Source organism: Lissotriton helveticus, chromosome 7 (genome assembly GCF_964261635.1).
Source record: "Lissotriton helveticus chromosome 7, aLisHel1.1, whole genome shotgun sequence".
NCBI classification, from domain to species: Eukaryota; Metazoa; Chordata; class Amphibia; order Caudata; family Salamandridae; genus Lissotriton; species Lissotriton helveticus.
The window spans coordinates 1,900,554,219-1,900,571,827 of record NC_136068.1 but is presented as its reverse complement, the minus strand read 5'-3'; the positions used below and the strand labels follow the sequence as shown (position 1 = coordinate 1,900,571,827).

The window sequence follows — 17,609 nt, the reverse complement described above, 5'->3', positions numbered from 1 at the left end:
TTGGGTAAATACATGTTGCTCCACTGGGCCTGAGATGAGGTGTGACTGCATGTCTAAAACTACATAAACAAGAGTTTACAGTAACAAACATAAGAGGTATAACAGAACCTCTGGCCCACATTCCTGTTTAAGAAACAGCCCGAAAGGTGTAGCTGCCTTGGTGTGCATATGACACTGGTGAATTGTAAACCTTTCTTCAACCTTTTGTGGGATTAGACTTCAAACATGACAGAGATCCACTTGAAATGAATTAAACGCGACAATGTAGGACCCATTTCCACACGTTGCGGTGTAGTAACAACATCCTAAAGTCAGCACTTTTGTTATTTCCCCCACTAAGATCTCTCCTACCATGGTCTTACCAGTTGCTCATGGTTTCGTATCAAAGCGAGGGAGGCGCCCAAGGCAGAGCAGAAGGCCTGGCTGGAGTTCCAGTCGCTCTCAAAGTCTGAGAAGTAGTAGCATGTTCTCCTGTAGTACATCCAGTCATAGGGACATGGCTCAAGCTTGGGGGGCTCTTTTGCAGCTATCCGTCGCACAACTAGCCAGAACAGAGGAAGAGCAAAACAAAGGACGGCTTAGTGGCAATTACAAATCTTAATATTTATAGAGACCGTAGAAGATTACAATCAGGATGATTTAAGAATAAAACAACAGCTGTCCTCTTCATCTACTTTGGCCAACTACTCACACTTCACTTCCTACCGCCAGGCATTCTACTTCTCATAGTTGACTCTGCAGTAACAAAACACTCCAAGCACATTAAAGCACCTGCGCTACTGCATATGGAAATTTGTGTGTTTTGATAAGATTAATTTACAAGTGGAAAACCACCTTTTCAGCTCAAGAACGTTGGCTTCACACTTGTAATTCGGTTAACTCGAACAGACGCATTTGTGTACATAAAATTTCTCCAGTTGGCGAGAAGTAGCTATTCCAGGGCATGGTTGGCTGGAAATGTGTCCATACCTCCTAACTGTTGTTACTGTTATTGTTATTGGGTTTTTGTCAAGCGCATGAATCACCCAGGGGCATCTCCGCGCTGCCACACATGTGGACTGTCACACATGTGGACAACCACAAAGCGTTTTCCAACCCCTTTCGACCCTAGAATGTGTAGAAGTAAATCCATTTCTAGACAGGGAAACGAACACCCATCCAAAATTTGCGAGGTGTGGGAGACAAGTGTTTGGGAAAGTTAAAACATTTCCATCATGTTGAAATGCAAAACAAAAAAGTTTCAAAGTGCATACGCTCTACTTTTTGCATGAAAGAACATGCATGCACATTTCTGCATGTGAAAATTCAAATTGATAGACTTTTCCTTTATTACACATGGAAAGCCATAACTTCATGTTTTGGCATTTTTTCAAGCATTACCGTGAAGAGAATTGTGAATTAATGAAAGTAGTAAATCTACTTCTATGCAAGGTTGTTATTTCCTGGGTGCAGATCTACCCTTCATTTAAGAATGAAGCCATTTCTGTTTCGTTTATCTATTTGCTGTGAGGAAGTTTTGCCTAATAATAGATGAGAACCGAAACAGATCAAGATCAATATATGGTCAAAATGACGCATTAGTTCATTCAGAATAGTGACTCAAAACGGACCACCTCCGTACCTACTATAGTCTAAGAGGGTATTAGAAGCATCTCCAATTTACATTGCGTAGAAAAAGCACGTTTTTAATAAAGCAATATGTTCGAAAACAGTTAATACAAAAATGAGCTTTTATCATTATTAGTGCTCCACATATCTTTACCCGGATCTATTTTTAACAGACTACAGTAAACATCTTTATCGTGGGCATTTCAAATCACCACGTTATATTTATATAACCAGGATATGTGATTATCAGAAAAATATTACAATCATTGATAAAATATATATTTCTAATAAATAAGCCTCGACTACTGGCTTTAGAGGAGATCACACTAAAACACATACAGATATGATTCATTGTACGACTCTGCACAGGAATCTCTTACTCTCTACATATCGCAGAACCTGTTTCTACCAGGTGGCCATACAGATTGTCAAAGTGAAATGTCCCCTTTGGGTGAACTTTACATTTAGCCACGTCACATGTATCAACACCATTCAAAGACACAACTAACCCAGGAGTAACAAAAAATGTATGTAGCAATATTTATATAAAAAGGGTACAGTTTATTTCAATTAAAAAACAGTATACGTTACACAGATACAATAATATAAATGACAATTAAAATATACAGTGGGAAAAAACTATAAGGAAAAATAGTTCCTATTAGAATGAATCAAGGACACTAGTCTAAAGCACAATCAAACTCCAGAGACATATGTGAGTATTATACTTGGAGTCGCTGTTTTACAGACTTAAGGTGTCCTGACTCATGATTAGCATCGACGCGTTTCGGTTTGGCGTATATTTGGAGAGCCAACACCTTCTTCAGGATTAAAAATCTAAATCCCACTAATAATACATAAATCTCATGTTAGGACAAACAGGGGTCTTAAAGCTTCAGTATCCCCTCTTTGGTACCAATTTATGGTTATCTTCTTGCTGTCTTAATCCACGTCAAAGACGTGACTTCAGGCGAGAATTGCCTTAATAGATTCGCCCGTCAAAGATGTATTGTTTTTTTTTAAAAAACCTCAATGCTGATATGCAGCAAGACCGCCCGTAGTCTGCTGTAAGCTTCTAAGCGACAACACGGGTCACGGGTCAGGAACCTCGGGAAGTATCACTTCCCGAGGTTCCTGACCCGTGGGATTTAAGGGCCCGATGTAGGTAGCCCTTTACCGATCGGAATCGGCCGAAAATACCGATTTTCGGCCGTTTCCGATCGGTAAAGGGCTATCGAGATGTAGGGGCACATTTTCGGTAATTTTACCGATTCGTTATCATTACCGAATCGGTAAATTTACCGATTCGGTAATATTTACCGATTCGGTAATGATAACGATTCGGTAAAATTACCGAAAATGCAATGTAGGTAGCCTATGTTCTATCAGCACATGGCTTACAGAATCGGTATTTTACCATGGAATACAAATCCATGGTAAAAAAACGATTCCTGTGTACATGCACATCTGTGCATGTACACATGTGCCATGTGACAGACAGACGTGCCCTTAGGGCATGTCTGTGTGCCACATTGCACACATGCCCGTTTTGGGGGTGCTAGAGGGTGTCAAAGTGACACCCCCTGCACCCTTGTGAATTCTTTAAATACCGATTCGGTAAATACCGAATCGGTAATGCCTAATCATTCCTATGGGCTTCAAAGCCCATAGGAATGAATGGGCATTACCGATTCGGTATTTACCGAATCGGTAATTAAAGAATTGTTAAGGATTCGGTAAAGAATCCAGATGTTGGGACCTACATCCCATTTACCGATTTTAAAATACCGAATCGGTATAATTCGGTATTTCAAAATCGGTAAATGGGATTTACCTACATCGGGCCCTAGATTTTTAATCCTGAAGAAGGTGTTGGCTCTCCAAATATACGCCAAACCGAAACGCGTCGATGCTAATCATGAATCAGGACACCTTTACAGTCTGTAAAACAGCGACTCCATGTATAATACTCACATATGTCTCTGGAGTTTGATTGTACTTTAGACTAGTGTCCTTGATTCATTCTAATAGGAACTATTTTTCCTTATAGTTTTTTTCCCACTGTATATTTTAATTTTCACTTATATTATTGTATCTGTGTAACGTATACTGTTTTTTAATTGAAATAAACTGTACCCTTTTTAGGTCTCGCAGCGACTGCAGGGGCGAAGCCCCTGCTGCAGGTGGCGAAGCCCCTGGTCGCAAAGCGAGCCTATTGCGATCGTGTCAGCTTTCAAGGAGTAAAAGGACAAGAGACTGGCACGCGCACGCAGCCTGCCGGAAATCGGATCAGGTCGCGCGCTCCGATTCCGGCAGGCTATTCACAACACATGCACACGCAGGCAGGCACACACAACACACACACGAGCGCACACATACAGACACTCACCACACCACACCTCCCCAGCCCACACCCACACGAGAGCCCACACACAGACAATCCCCCCCGCAGCCCACACACGCACACATACAGACGACCCCCCCCCAACAACCCCACTCACCGCATCGCCGGACTCTGCAGCCTCCGCGGGGCTCTCCCTCGGGCATGGGAGCCCCGCGTCACCAGCACTGCTTTTCTGTCCAGGCACTCCGTGGGCGCGGGCTTCCGAAGACAGAAGTCCCGCCCCACAGCAGGTTTCGTTTTTGCTCACGGTTTCGTTTTTGCTAAAGGGGGTGGGCATTTTTTAAAAGAGCTTGTTGTATTTTGGAAATGTTTCCCTCTAACACACATTCGAGTACCAGGCGCTAGGAGCTGGATTGTTTAAGACATCCGGAAAAGGACTGGTTCGTACTCAAAGCAACAGCACAAATCAAAACATCATCAAAACATCTCCGACGAGATTGCGACGCACAGAATGGTCTGTTGACTACTAACCCACTTCACTGGAGCATGAAAAGCACAAAGACCTTGAGTCATCTTTCTGTAACTCTAAGAACATTTTTCAAAAATTTGCGGCTTGACACTGTTAGTCTAATCCGAAAATCATCCAAAGCACGTTTTAAGCCTTTTATTGAACTATCAAGCACTGTACGCCTTAAAGTGCTCTCTTAGTATGCATTTCTCGGCTAGTTTCAAAAATCATATCAAAGCTTGCAGTTTTAGGACCATTGAAAAAACCAGAGTAAGACCATGTTGGGAAGGAAAAGGTTTGGTAAATAATAAAATAATGACTAATGCCCAACTGCCCATAATCACAAAAGGAGATCGGCAGGCTCTTAGAATTTTTTTACGCCCTCTATTAGCCATACCTTCTCAAAGCACAAGATAAATAAATAGCACGACACCGCCATCACAGGAACGGTCAGCTTGAGCACCCAAGCACTTTAGCAAATGGCATTGGCAGGCTTCACTGAGAGACTTGAATCCCCCGAACATAGAATGTGATACCAGTGGGTCACTGGGACCATCCCCTTGGGAACACCTTGTTTTCCTCTTGTCGACAGAGGATTCCACAAATATTTAACGTATCAGGTTTCTTTTTATTTGTTAATGTTCATCGAATATTTATTCAAAGCATATTCGTTGGTCGATGGTTTCACACATTATTGAGCATGAGTAACATATTTCTCCATAAGGCATCATTATAATTCAGAGTATCCAATGCATTTCGGGCTATAGAATAAGCCCTTCATCAGGGAATAATGCTGTAACAAGAAATCATAATTTGTCACCTCCTTCCATGTACCCTTACATTGTGCATTCATAGAACAATCCAACATATTCCAGAATAACTTAAAAGATGTGCAAAATACATTCACATTGATAGTCATGAGGTAAAATCAAAATACAAATGGGAATGAGAAAAGGTGACTTACATGTCTATTTGGTGTTTCTGGTAAGTGTTCAACCAATGTGAATGAGCTAAGAAGAAAAAGAAAAGCGCGGGTTGTTTTTACCATGTTTGACGCGGTGTGGGAGATGCAGCATGGCGGTATGGGTTTTAATCACTAAACTGACCTGATGTTCGACGGAACGAATTTCAACGTGGGCGAGGGTGCCGGCTCTCCGAAAAGTCAGCGCTCTCGACAAGCTCGAGGTTTCTCGTTGCAACAGTGTTGCTGTTCAGTTAGTTTGTTAAAACGCTATCCTGGTCACGTGATTACTAACGTCTGAAGAAAGACTATCGGGAATCGGTAAACGGGGGTAGTGGCATGAACTATGTGGTTTGTCAATAACAGAAACGGGTGGGGGCCTAAGATAAAGGTTATTTAAAATTCAGAATGTGAATAAGAGCGAGTGAGGAGTTAAATGTAAAACGAGTAAGTAAGAGAGTAACAATGATCAACAGTATGTGGACTCGAACCGATGTTGGTGAAAAGATGGTCTCGTTGAGACATGCTTGAAAGTGTTGAGCTGTTGGAGAATGCTGGTATAATGAACGCTATCCTGGGTATGGTAAAGGCTAAACAGGAGAACCAAACTAAAAAACACAAGGGCAAATTTACAATTGAAACTAAGATTCATAAATAACATGAAAATTCACTTCTCTCATTGAGACCATGTGGCTTATGCGTGCACAATTTGAAAATCCAATAGTTCTCTCTTTGAAGTATGTACTTGGTATTGTCTCTTCCTTCTGTTCTGTTGATAGTTTCAAGAATCAAGAACTTGAGTTGGGCAATGCTGTGTTTGGCTTCCATGAAGTGCATTGCAACAGTGGATTTTGCATTTTTCAACCGTACATTAGATTTGTGTTCTGTGAGTCTGGTCTTACAAATGCAAAATCCACTGTTGCAATGCACTTCATGGAAGCCAAACACAGCATTGCCCAACTCAAGTTCTTGATTCTTGAAACTATCAACAGAACAGAAGGAAGAGACAATACCAAGTACATACTTCAAAGAGAGAACTATTGGATTTTCAAATTGTGCACGCATAAGCCACATGGTCTCAATGAGAGAAGTGAATTTTCATGTTATTTATGAATCTTAGTTTCAATTGTAAATTTGCCCTTGTGTTTTGTAGTTTGGTTCTACCTGTTTAGCCTTTACCATACCCAGGATAGCGTTCATTATACCAGCATTCTCCAACAGCTCAACACTTTCAAGCATGTCTCAACGAGACCATCTTTTCACCAACATCGGTTCGAGTCCACATACTGTTGATCATTGTTACTCTCTTATTTACTCGTTTTACATTTTTTTTTTTTTTTTTTAAACTTTATTTCTTGGCGGCGAGTAAAATAAAGAGGCACAAATCATACAAGCAACAAGGCAGTTAACACATACGGACCAGGAAGGTCAGATCCAAAAGGAGGTACACAGCCAGATACGGCCCACATCCCGGAGGCAGGGCGGCAACTCGTGAAACCTGCGAAACAATAAAAGGGATTTGCTCTTGTGCTCCCAGAATCCCCTGGGCAATATCAATTTCTTCGCCAATTTTCGTAGATGATGCTCTACCAGTCCAAACAAAAACAGAACAAGAACAAGAACCCCATGAACGGCATTTGTGGCATTGATGCAATCACATAAGGAGATATAGGCAAGGGCCCATTTCAGAGCGAACCTCACAATAGAACGTGGTCGATGGTAATCACAATGACAAACAAGTGTACGCAACAAGGAATATCGGCATGACTCAGGGTACTGCTACATCACCTCAAGACACTACACCCCAGAACCCTCCCCAGCAACATCAGACTCCGAGGAAGCGGAGGAAAACAGCTCCGCGCTGGTAGCGTCAGAGTCCACCTCCTCCATCCCCTCGATACACATGGCCCTCCAAGCGAGTAAGTCATCCTGGAGCTTCCCATCCCTTCGTGAGCTCTGCATATGTGACTCCTCCGCTAAGGCCCATTCCCTAGCGTCCCGTAACCAACTGGAGATTTCAGGCGCCCTCTGTCCCATCCAAGTAATGGCCACCCGCCTTCTCGCCAGAACCAACAGGAGTTGCAGTAATTTGTAGGACAGACCCCTCTTCCTGGGTTTTGGCACTAGCGCCAGCAAACAGTGAATCGGTTCCAGATGGATCGCAAGGTGCGTAATCCGGGTAATGTGCGCCACCACCTCGACCCAAAAGTCATGTACTAAGGGGCATTCCCAGGCCAGGTGAAGGAAACCCGCCCGTTCAGCATTACACCTCGGGCAAGTATGGCTCCTGTCCGAGGAGATACGGTGGAGGGAGGCAGGTGTCATATAGGTGCGATGGAGAAAGTTAAAATGTATCAATTTGAAACGCGCATTACAAGAGACCTTACGAGTCAACATCCCTATCCGCTTCCTCTGGGCCGGATCCAACTCAATCCCCAGGTCCGCCTCCCAAGCCCTCCAAGCAGGCATCAATGGGGGAGTCGAGTCCCTGCGCATCGCTGAGTAAAGAAGGGAAATCAGTCTCCTACCTCTGCCACAGGACAAGATGATGTCCAGGGTATTAGTGAGCTCGGGCGCCTCTGGGAATTGGGGCCACGTCGTCCTGGCTACATCCCGGAGACATCCATAATGCAGGTATTGGCCCTCACGCAGTCCAAATGAGTCCGCTGCTCTCTCAAATGACACAAACGAGTCGTCCGGATAGAGATCCGCAAGTGTCTCGCAACCGCCCACGCGCCACTCTCGGAAAGACATATTCGCCTCCATCTTGAGTATTGGGGCCAGGATCCAAAGGGAGAGATCCCTATGGAATGGCGCACGGCGCAAAACGCGTTCAACGAAGCGCTGCCAAATGCGGGCCGTATGCCTGACGACATAGGGCAGCGCACCGTCGGCGCCCCGGCCCTGCATGAGAGCTTGCTGTAGCACCCTGTCCGAAGCCACTCCCGCCAACAAGGCCAACTCCCAGTTCTCAGTGTCAGCAAACCATCTGGCCGCTGGGAGAAGTTGTGCAGCATAGTAGTATAAGTCAAATCTCGGGGCCTCAAGGCCTCCCGCATCCCAACACTGCGTCACCGTGCGCAACGCAACTCTGCTGCGACCACCCGCCCAGAGAAGAGATGTAAGGAGCGAATTTAGTGTGCGAAACACCCGGGGGGGCAACGGGCAGAGGGTATTCTGCAGCACATACAGAACTCTAGGGAGCATCACCATCTTAGCAACTGCTAGACGGCCCATAAGGGAGAGAGGGAGCGTGTTCCAGAATACAACGGACTTGCGGAGGGCCACAAGAATCCTGTCCATGTTATGGGTCAAGAGAGCCTCATCAGAAGCGGCCACCTGTATACCCAGGTACCGGAACGCCAAACGTTCACACCGAAGGCCCGCACAGTGAGAATCCGTCATCGGGACGAGATCATCAGGAGTCAGTGGGAACACCAGGGACTTAGTAACATTTATGCGCAGGCCCGAGGCCGCACCAAAGCGGTCCAGGAGGCGCAACAGAGTGGGGAGGGCCTCCACCGGAGAGGTCAGGTAGAAAAGCGCATCATCGGCGTAAAGGGAGATGACATTAGTAGTATCTCCCACCACAATACCCCATTCATGTAACTCCTTACGGGCTGATATGGCCAGGGGCTCAATTGCGAGGGCAAATAGAAGGGGGGACAATGGGCAGCCCTGTCGGGTACCCCTCCCCAACGTCCACTCATCAGAGCGGGCCGAACCCAGACGCACCTTGGCCCGGGGAGTTCTATATAAGATCCGTATCCATTCTCGAAAGCCGGGTCCAAATCCCATCTTGAGAAGGACATGCATGAGGTAACCCCAATGCACTGTATCAAAGGCCTTAGCCAGGTCAACGGAGACCAGCACATGGGGAGTGTCTCGCCCCCGGACTTCGTGCAATACGTGGTTCAGGCGGCGTAGGTTCATTGCCGTATTACGACCAGGGACAAAGCCACATTGGTCTGGATGGACGAGCTGAGCCACATGTGGGGCAAGGCGATTAGCCAACAGCTTGGTCAGTATTTTCGCGTCCGAGTTAATCAAAGTGATAGGACGATACGAAGCGGGGTCTGTGCTGTCACCCCCCGGCTTCAGTATCATACAAACTTCACCCTGATTCAAGGTGGGCGGGAGGTCACCCGTGCGTAAGGCTTCATTGTAAACCTGCAAAAGGAGGGGGGCCAGGATGGGCCCGAATGTATGATAAAACTCTGCAGGGAATCCATCCCCGCCAGGGGTTTTGGCTCGTGGGAGGGCGGCAATCGCCGCAGAGATTTCACCGAGCGTCAGTTTGACATCAAGGTCCTTTGCCGCCGCTTCTGGGAGGGTCGGCAATCCAATGTCCTCGAGGTAGGGGTGGCAGACCTCCTCAGATATAGTTGGGTCGGGCTCATACACAGCCCGCAGGTGGTCCCGCAGAACTGTGAGTACAGCAGCCTCCGAGTGGACCATATCACCATTGGGCGCCCGCAGGGCTACTATACGCTCAGCTGTGAACTCCCGGCGAAGTATCCAGGCCAACAAGCGGCCAGATTTATCCCCCTCTCGATGCAGTCTCTGTCTATATTGGCCCAGCGTAAAGCGATCGAGCCTCGTGAGAATATCATGGATCGACTCAAGGGCCAGGCCCTCCACACGTTGACCCGAGACGTCCGGGTCAGGGCGGGCCTGGACGCGCAAGAGCTCAGCCTCCGCAGTCTGTAAGTCCGATAGTAGTTGTTTCCTGACCCCGTACGTCAGGCCCATGCACGCACCACGGACGACCGCCTTCAGTGCCTCCCACTTAGTGGAGCAAGACAAGTCACTCCCCGCCCAGTTAAGTTCCAGGTAATCGGAGAGGGTCGCTGCCACATGATCCCGGGCCACCTGATCTTGGAGCAGATCAGGAGGCAGTCTCCACAAGCGGGGACGTTCCATCCGGTCAGGCCATTGCGCCACGCACGTGACCGGAGCATGATCCGACAGGTATCGGGCCTGGTGCGTGACCGTCAACGTGAGAGAGGAAGGGAGATTGGCCGCCAACACTCTATCCAGCCTACTATGAGTGCCATGGGTTGGGGAATAACAAGTGTAAAGTTTCTGCGTGGGGTGACACGCGCGCCAAACATCGATCGCCCCTATATTATGCATCACGTCCCGCAGACACGCCGTCATACGGGGCTTAGTTCCCGCCCGAGGTGGATCACGGTCCAGTTCATGATGTAGCACACAGTTAAAGTCCCCGCACCAAAGAAGGGGCGCGTCCAGGCTAGGAGCCACTAGGTCCTGCATCTGGGAGAAAAATGCCGGGTCATCAACGTTCGGCGCGTACGTATTAAAGACCAGAAGGACCTGATCGTCCAATCTGAGTTTCGCCAATATGTACCTGCCTTCCACATCCGCATCAATATATTGGACAGCGCATGGAACCCCAGGGGCCACCCAGATTAGGACTCCCCTAGCGTACGTAGAGTAGGAGGAGTGGAATAGCTGGCCTCTCCATTTTTTGGCCAGTCGCTGCGCACCATCATCATCCAAGTGGGTCTCCTGTAAACAAGCAACTGAAATCCCATGGCGTTTTAGGAAGGTGAGGACCCTGTGTCTCTTAGTGCACGTACCCAGGCCACGCACATTCCACGTCAAGAATTTAAACCCCATGACCACCATTCACGCCCAGCCGGGCAGCAGTATACACACAGCCTAGGCTGTCGCCAGTAGGCCCATGCTACAAAGAAGTTCAAAAATGCATCGCTCAAAGCAAGCGCCCCGCCAAGCAGAAGCAACATGCGCCAAATGCCAGTGCCATCATTAGCACACCCCAGACCCCGCCCCCCAACAACCCCAACACACGAAAATTCGACTGGAACCCCCGAAACCCCACCACCCACGAGCAATAGGATAGCAACAACCAGTAACGCCACCCCGCCCTTCCCCCGCCAGTGCCAGGACGTGCACAGCCACCCCATTCAACACTCTCTACTCACACACACACACAACAGAACAACCCAACCTACCCCCCCTCCCAGCTCCCCGAAAGACCCAACGAATCCGGTATACAACCCGGACACCTCTCCCCCCCCCAAGTCAGCAACGCGGGAGGAGCAGCTCACACTCACCACCCCCATCACTAGGTGCACATGCAACCCATTCGCCAAGTACAGGGTACCTGATCAGTGAACAAACACTCGCAACATCCACTCCGAACGAGCAGAGGTCCAAGAGCTGCCGGGCCATAAGGAACCATACAATAACAGCAGTCGCACAGCAGAGGCAATGCAGGCAGGCCAAGGATCATCCCAAGTCCAGGGTCTGCAAGGCAGTTTCCGGGACCACCGGGGCCACAGAGTCTACGTCCACCGACGTCTCCTGTAGGGTATCCGGTACCAAAATGTCATCAGGTGCAGCCGCACCGTGGAAACTTGTCTCAGCCCCTTCAGGCGAGGCCTCCATCTGGATGGCCCCGTCCGGACCCACCGTGGGCCGAGTCTCAGGAGGACCACGGGATCCAGAACGGCGATTCCTCCTGCCACGCCGTCCTCTCTGCGGCCTGGTCCCCCACACATCTCGCGATCCCCCTCTCTCACCCGGGGGCAGATCATCTCCTCTGATCTCGAGCCACTCCCATACCTCTGCTGGCGTCTCAAAGAAGTGCGCCCGGCCCTGGGAGAGCACCTTGAGTTTAGCGGGGTATAAAAGCATATATTGCAGCTGCATGTCGCGCAACTTCTGTTTGACCCCCAAGTAGGATTTCCTTTGCTCCTGCACCTGCTGGGTATAGTCGGGATAAACGGAGATTCGGCTGTTCTCAATCGTGTGGGGCCCCGACTCTCTCGCCGCCTTAAGGATACAGTCTCGGTCTTTGTAGTTGAGGATTTTTGCGATGAGGGCTCTAGGGGCCTCTCCAGGACGCGGAGGGGGCACCAGGGCCCTGTGGGCCCGCTCCACAATGAAGACACTGGACAATCCAGTCGGACAGAGATGCTCCCGAATCCAGGTCTCCAGGAATCGTTCAGGGTTCCCTGCCTCCAGTCGCTCCGGGACCCCCAGGACACGTATGTTACTCCGACGCGCCCTACCTTCTGCATCCTCGGCGCGTCTCTCCAATGCTCGGGTAGTAGAGGCAAGCTGAGAGAGTGACTTCTGTAGGGACGCCACCTCCCCCTGCAGTTGAGTGATGTTGCCCTCCGCGTCCGAGACTTTATCCGCCACCTTGCGAAGGTCAGTCCTTAAAAGGTTCACATCCACGGACACCGTCTCGATCTGGCGTTCTAGGGCAGTGTGTGAACCCTGTATAGCTTTAAGAAGCTCCGCTCTGGACGGCTCCGGCGACTCCCCAACCCCATCGCCATCTCCAGCGCCCGTTTGGCGCGTAATTCTCTGCGGCGGCAGACGAGGGGTAGTGTACTGAGTGATCGTGTTGGGTTGGGTGGCCTTAGGGCCACGACCAGTCCGGCCCGTCATATCTGCTGCACCAGAAAGCGACGTCCTCAATGGGGCCTTCCCCGAAGCCGCCCAAGCAGGGTAGAGTAGGCGTCACCACAGCGCCGAAGGGAAACAGGCAAGCAGTGCCCGGGTCCACAAGACCAAGATCACAGGAGGCAACGCAGGTCACAAGTCAGGTGCTACCAGAGCGCAGCAGCACGGGGCCACCCCCACCAGAGAGCAGGGCAGAGCAGGCACAGACGGACTCCACTATCGGCCGCCCCCAATCCAAGGATGCCGCCCAAGACCAACTCCAAAATGGCGGACAGCCGGGTCCAGCAACAGCTCTCCGGGAGCTCCCCCGGCGTCTCACAGATGACAGGGATCCCGATCTGCCTCAGGGCACAGGATACCGGCCAGCGGGAGGGGGTACAGGAGTGCCAATTTAGTATGGTCGGACCCCGGCAGGGTTACAGCAGACCAGGGCCCCCACACGCACCTCTGCGCCAGAAGAGGGGGGCCAGTGCAGAGTGGTTCCTCAGCCCCCACTCCCAAATGAAGGCGCTCCGTCGTCCGACGTGCAGCGCTAGCAGTTAAAGATGGGGGGCCCCCTCCGCACTCCAGCCCCGCGAGGCCACGGAAGATGGCCGGCACCCCCGTCCCGCTCCCCTCCTCACCGCCTCACAGTAGAGCCTCAGTCCTCCGGCACCGCAGTTGTCCGGTCCCGGGCCGGGGATCCCACAGCAGACAGCCGGCGGGCAGCAGCTACGCACACAGGCTGGGGTCGCTGCTCCCTTCCACCGCCGTCCGGTCCAGCGAGAAGGCCAAAGCCGCGGTGCCGCGTGAAAGGGCACGCCGGCGCCGCCCACAGTAGCAGCCAGGCCGCAGGATGCGGCGGAACACCGACCACGGGTCCGTTCCTCCAGTTACAGGGGCTCGGCGGGACTCTTATCGCCTCTCCGACACGCTTTCCCCGGGACGAGAGGGTCCGGGCAGGGGAAATGACAGGATATTAACGGTCTTCGGGACGGAGCTGGTGGAGCTCACGTCCTGTCGGCCATGCTGCTTGGCCACGCCCCCCGACTGTTCCCCATCTTTGAATTTACTCGTTTTACATTTAACTCCTCACTCGCTCTTATTCACATTCTGAATTTTAAATAACCTTTATCTTAGGCCCCCACCCGTTTCTGTTATTGACAAACCACATAGTTCATGCCACTACCCCCGTTTACCGATTCCCGATAGTCTTTCTTCAGACGTTAGTAATCACGTGACCAGGATAGCGTTTTAACAAACTAACTGAACAGCAACACTGTTGCAACGAGAAACCTTGAGCTTGTCGAGAGCGCTGACTTTTCGGAGAGCCGGCACCCTCGCCCACGTTGAAATTCGTTCCGTCGAACATCAGGTCAGTTTAGTGATTAAAACCCATACCGCCATGCTGCATCTCCCACACCGCGTCAAACATGGTAAAAACAACCCGCGCTTTTCTTTTTCTTCTTAGCTCATTCACATTGGTTGAACACTTACCAGAAACACCAAATAGACATGTAAGTCACCTTTTCTCATTCCCATTTGTATTTTGATTTTACCTCATGACTATCAATGTGAATGTATTTTGCACATCTTTTAAGTTATTCTGGAATATGTTGGATTGTTCTATGAATGCACAATGTAAGGGTACATGGAAGGAGGTGACAAATTATGATTTCTTGTTACAGCATTATTCCCTGATGAAGGGCTTATTCTATAGCCCGAAATGCATTGGATACTCTGAATTATAATGATGCCTTATGGAGAAATATGTTACTCATGCTCAATAATGTGTGAAACCATCGACCAACGAATATGCTTTGAATAAATATTCGATGAACATTAACAAATAAAAAGAAACCTGATACGTTAAATATTTGTGGAATCCTCTGTCGACAAGAGGAAAACAAGGTGTTCCCAAGGGGATGGTCCCAGTGACCCACTGGTATCACATTCTATGTTCTTGTTATTGGCGTTTTTAGGGGTATTAACGCCACCCAAGGTGAACCCAACCTATATTAATTTTCAACAAAAGGCTGTGCACCCATCCTAAATTAGACTTGAATCCCCCGTCACTGATGGTAACAAACAAATGTAGGCGTGTTTCACAATTTTGTTCTTCTGACCGCAACAGCTCTCTAATGAATAGACTCTATGGAAAATTTCGCCCGCTTTTGTCAACGGTCTGTCACACTGTTAGATTGATGAATCACACATGAAATAGGTGGAAAGTGGATTTAATGTATACAGCAGAGCAGGTACACAGCCAGACAGGTTAGCAGTCAGGAGTAACTGACTATCTTAGAATACAGCACATAGGAACGCTCTGAGCAGAATGTAGAATGAACATAGTTAAAGCAACATGACATTATTACACAACATAACACATCCCTCTTTGAACAATAAAGAATATAAAGTATAACTTGTGCCCAACACCACCCCCCATCAAACAGAAAGAAAGAGAGAAGAAAAAAAAAAAACATTACAAGGGAAAATTCTCAGAAATGTAATCTGCTAACCACACGGGAGGCTTTTTCTCACGCCTAGGGTTTCTGAAAGCATGAACCTCAACTTCACATGCAGAATTTGAAGAAGTAGAAGCACCTAATTCAGGTGAAACCTGGCTAGAATTGTCTGAGGCAGGACAGCTGGAAGTGTTTGACGTCTGGAAAGCATTGGAAGCTTTAGGACAAAACAAGTCCTCTAGGTCAAACAAGTCAGAAGACTCTTGAGAGTAAGTTAGACAAGGAGGGATAACCTGAGGAGGAGGACATTTAGCTATTCTTTTGAGGTTCCAAACACGTCCATCAGAAAGGCGAACTGCATTATTTAAGACTTCAACAATTTGCAAAGGTTCATAAAAGCTACTTTCCTCCTTGGAAGGCTTACCAGGTTTCTTGACTCTTACCCATTGACCAACTACCAAGCTAACATCTTTCACCTTGTGCTTTGAGTCATACAACATTTTGCTTTTAAGATGAGAAGCTTGGCTTCTTTCCTTAACGATATCTTCAGACCAATTGACCACACTGGATTTAAACAACCATCCAGGAGTAAACTTAGTGCGCGGATTCCTGCCACGCATAAGTACAAAAGGAGGAAAACCAGTAGCCTCGCAAATAGAGGTTCTGTAGGACCAAACCATTTTTAAAACTTGAGTTTCCCAGTCCTTACTCTTACCAGACATTTGAATTGTACTTTTGATGACGCGGTTAAACCGCTCAACCATGCCATTACTGTTTGGATTATAGAGAGCAGTAGTCTTGTGCTTGATACCTAGTGTATCAAAGTACTCTTTAGCTTTATTAGAGGTAAATTGGACACCATTATCACTGAGTAAAACTGAAGGGATACCCTCCAACGTGAAAGAAGTATCTAAAAACTTTAAAACTGAAGTAGTATCAGCTTTGCTCACAACCTTTACACAAGGCCACCTGGAAAATAAGTCCATCAAGACCAAAATGTATTTTTGCTCACTGCCAACAGGACCCATGATATCAATGGCTAAATGTTCCCAAGGAGAACTAGGTGCAGTCATGTTGCCCATAGGAGGCTTACAGACAACTAGAGATTTGTCAGCAGTTTGACATAACTTACAGTTCCTTACAAATTGATCGATTTCAGCATCCATGCCTGGCCACCAAAAAGAGGTTTTAACTGTTCGTTTAGAACGGACTATGCCAAAATGCCCCTCATGGCATAAAGCCATGATGGAGGGCCGCAAAATCTTGGGAGGTATGACTCTTTCTCCAAACCAGATGCTGCCATCTTGAACACTTAAATTTAATCTAACATCCCAAAATGACTTTAAAGGATGCTTACAGTCAACTTTCCTAGGCCAGGATCCAGCTAGATGGGATTTTACTAAAGATAGTTCTTCATCTTTCGCATATTCATCAACCCACTTATGCTTCGAAATGCCTGCACCATCCATGTCTTGTACATAGGCTACTTGAAAGGAGTTCCACAATTCATCCTCACATTCATCTAGTTGCTTAGGCATTCTGGAAAGAAAATCGGCTATACAATTCTCTTTACCAGGGACGAATTCCACTTTGTAACAAAAATCTTGCAGTTTAATAGCAAGTCTGGCAACTCTCGCTGAAGTGTTAACAGTACCTTCAGTGGTCAGGACTCTGAGTAGTGGCTTGTGATCACAGCGCAAAGTAAACTTAGTACCCCATACAAAAGCTCTAAAGTGATTAACAGCCCATACACATGCCAAAGTTTCTTTTTCAATGGTTGAGTATTTTTCTTCTGTGGGCGAAAGTGACCTGGAAGCATAAGCTACAATTTGCTCCTTACCATTCATACCAACTTGGGACAAAACGGAACCCAAACCTTTAATGCTGGCATCGGTGGTGATAATAGAATGAGCATCAGGATTAAAACTCTTTAAGGAAGCAATATTGGCAATGCAGCTTTTGATGTCATCAAAATCCTGTTCACATTCTACTGACCAAGCAAACTTTGTCTTGTTCTTTAACAGCTGTCTTATATTATATGTTCTGGTCGCAAAGTTGGGAATGTATTTCGAACAAAATTCAGCTAAGCCAATAAAGGATCTGACATCATCTTTTCCCTTGGGGGAAGGAGCACACTTGATAGCATCAACTAAATTGGGTTTAGGTTTAATACCATTACAGTCAATGATATGCCCTAAGTAAGTTACATGATCACTGGCAAAGGTGCATTTGGTGTATTCAACAGTTAACCCTTTGTCATTGAGAATGCTCAAAACTTCATTT

General features: G+C 47.8%; 1 protein-coding gene across 1 annotated transcript in view; it reads right to left on the bottom strand.

The window, feature by feature from the left end:
- The window catches only part of LOC144770867 (C-type lectin domain family 2 member L-like), a 60,647-nt gene that overhangs the window by 30,999 nt on the left and 12,039 nt on the right, over positions 1-17,609 (bottom strand). The window contains exon 3 of the mRNA XM_078655662.1: positions 363-541. Within this exon, the coding sequence (XP_078511788.1) occupies positions 363-541 (179 nt within the window). The remainder of the gene's footprint in view (positions 1-362; positions 542-17,609) is intronic.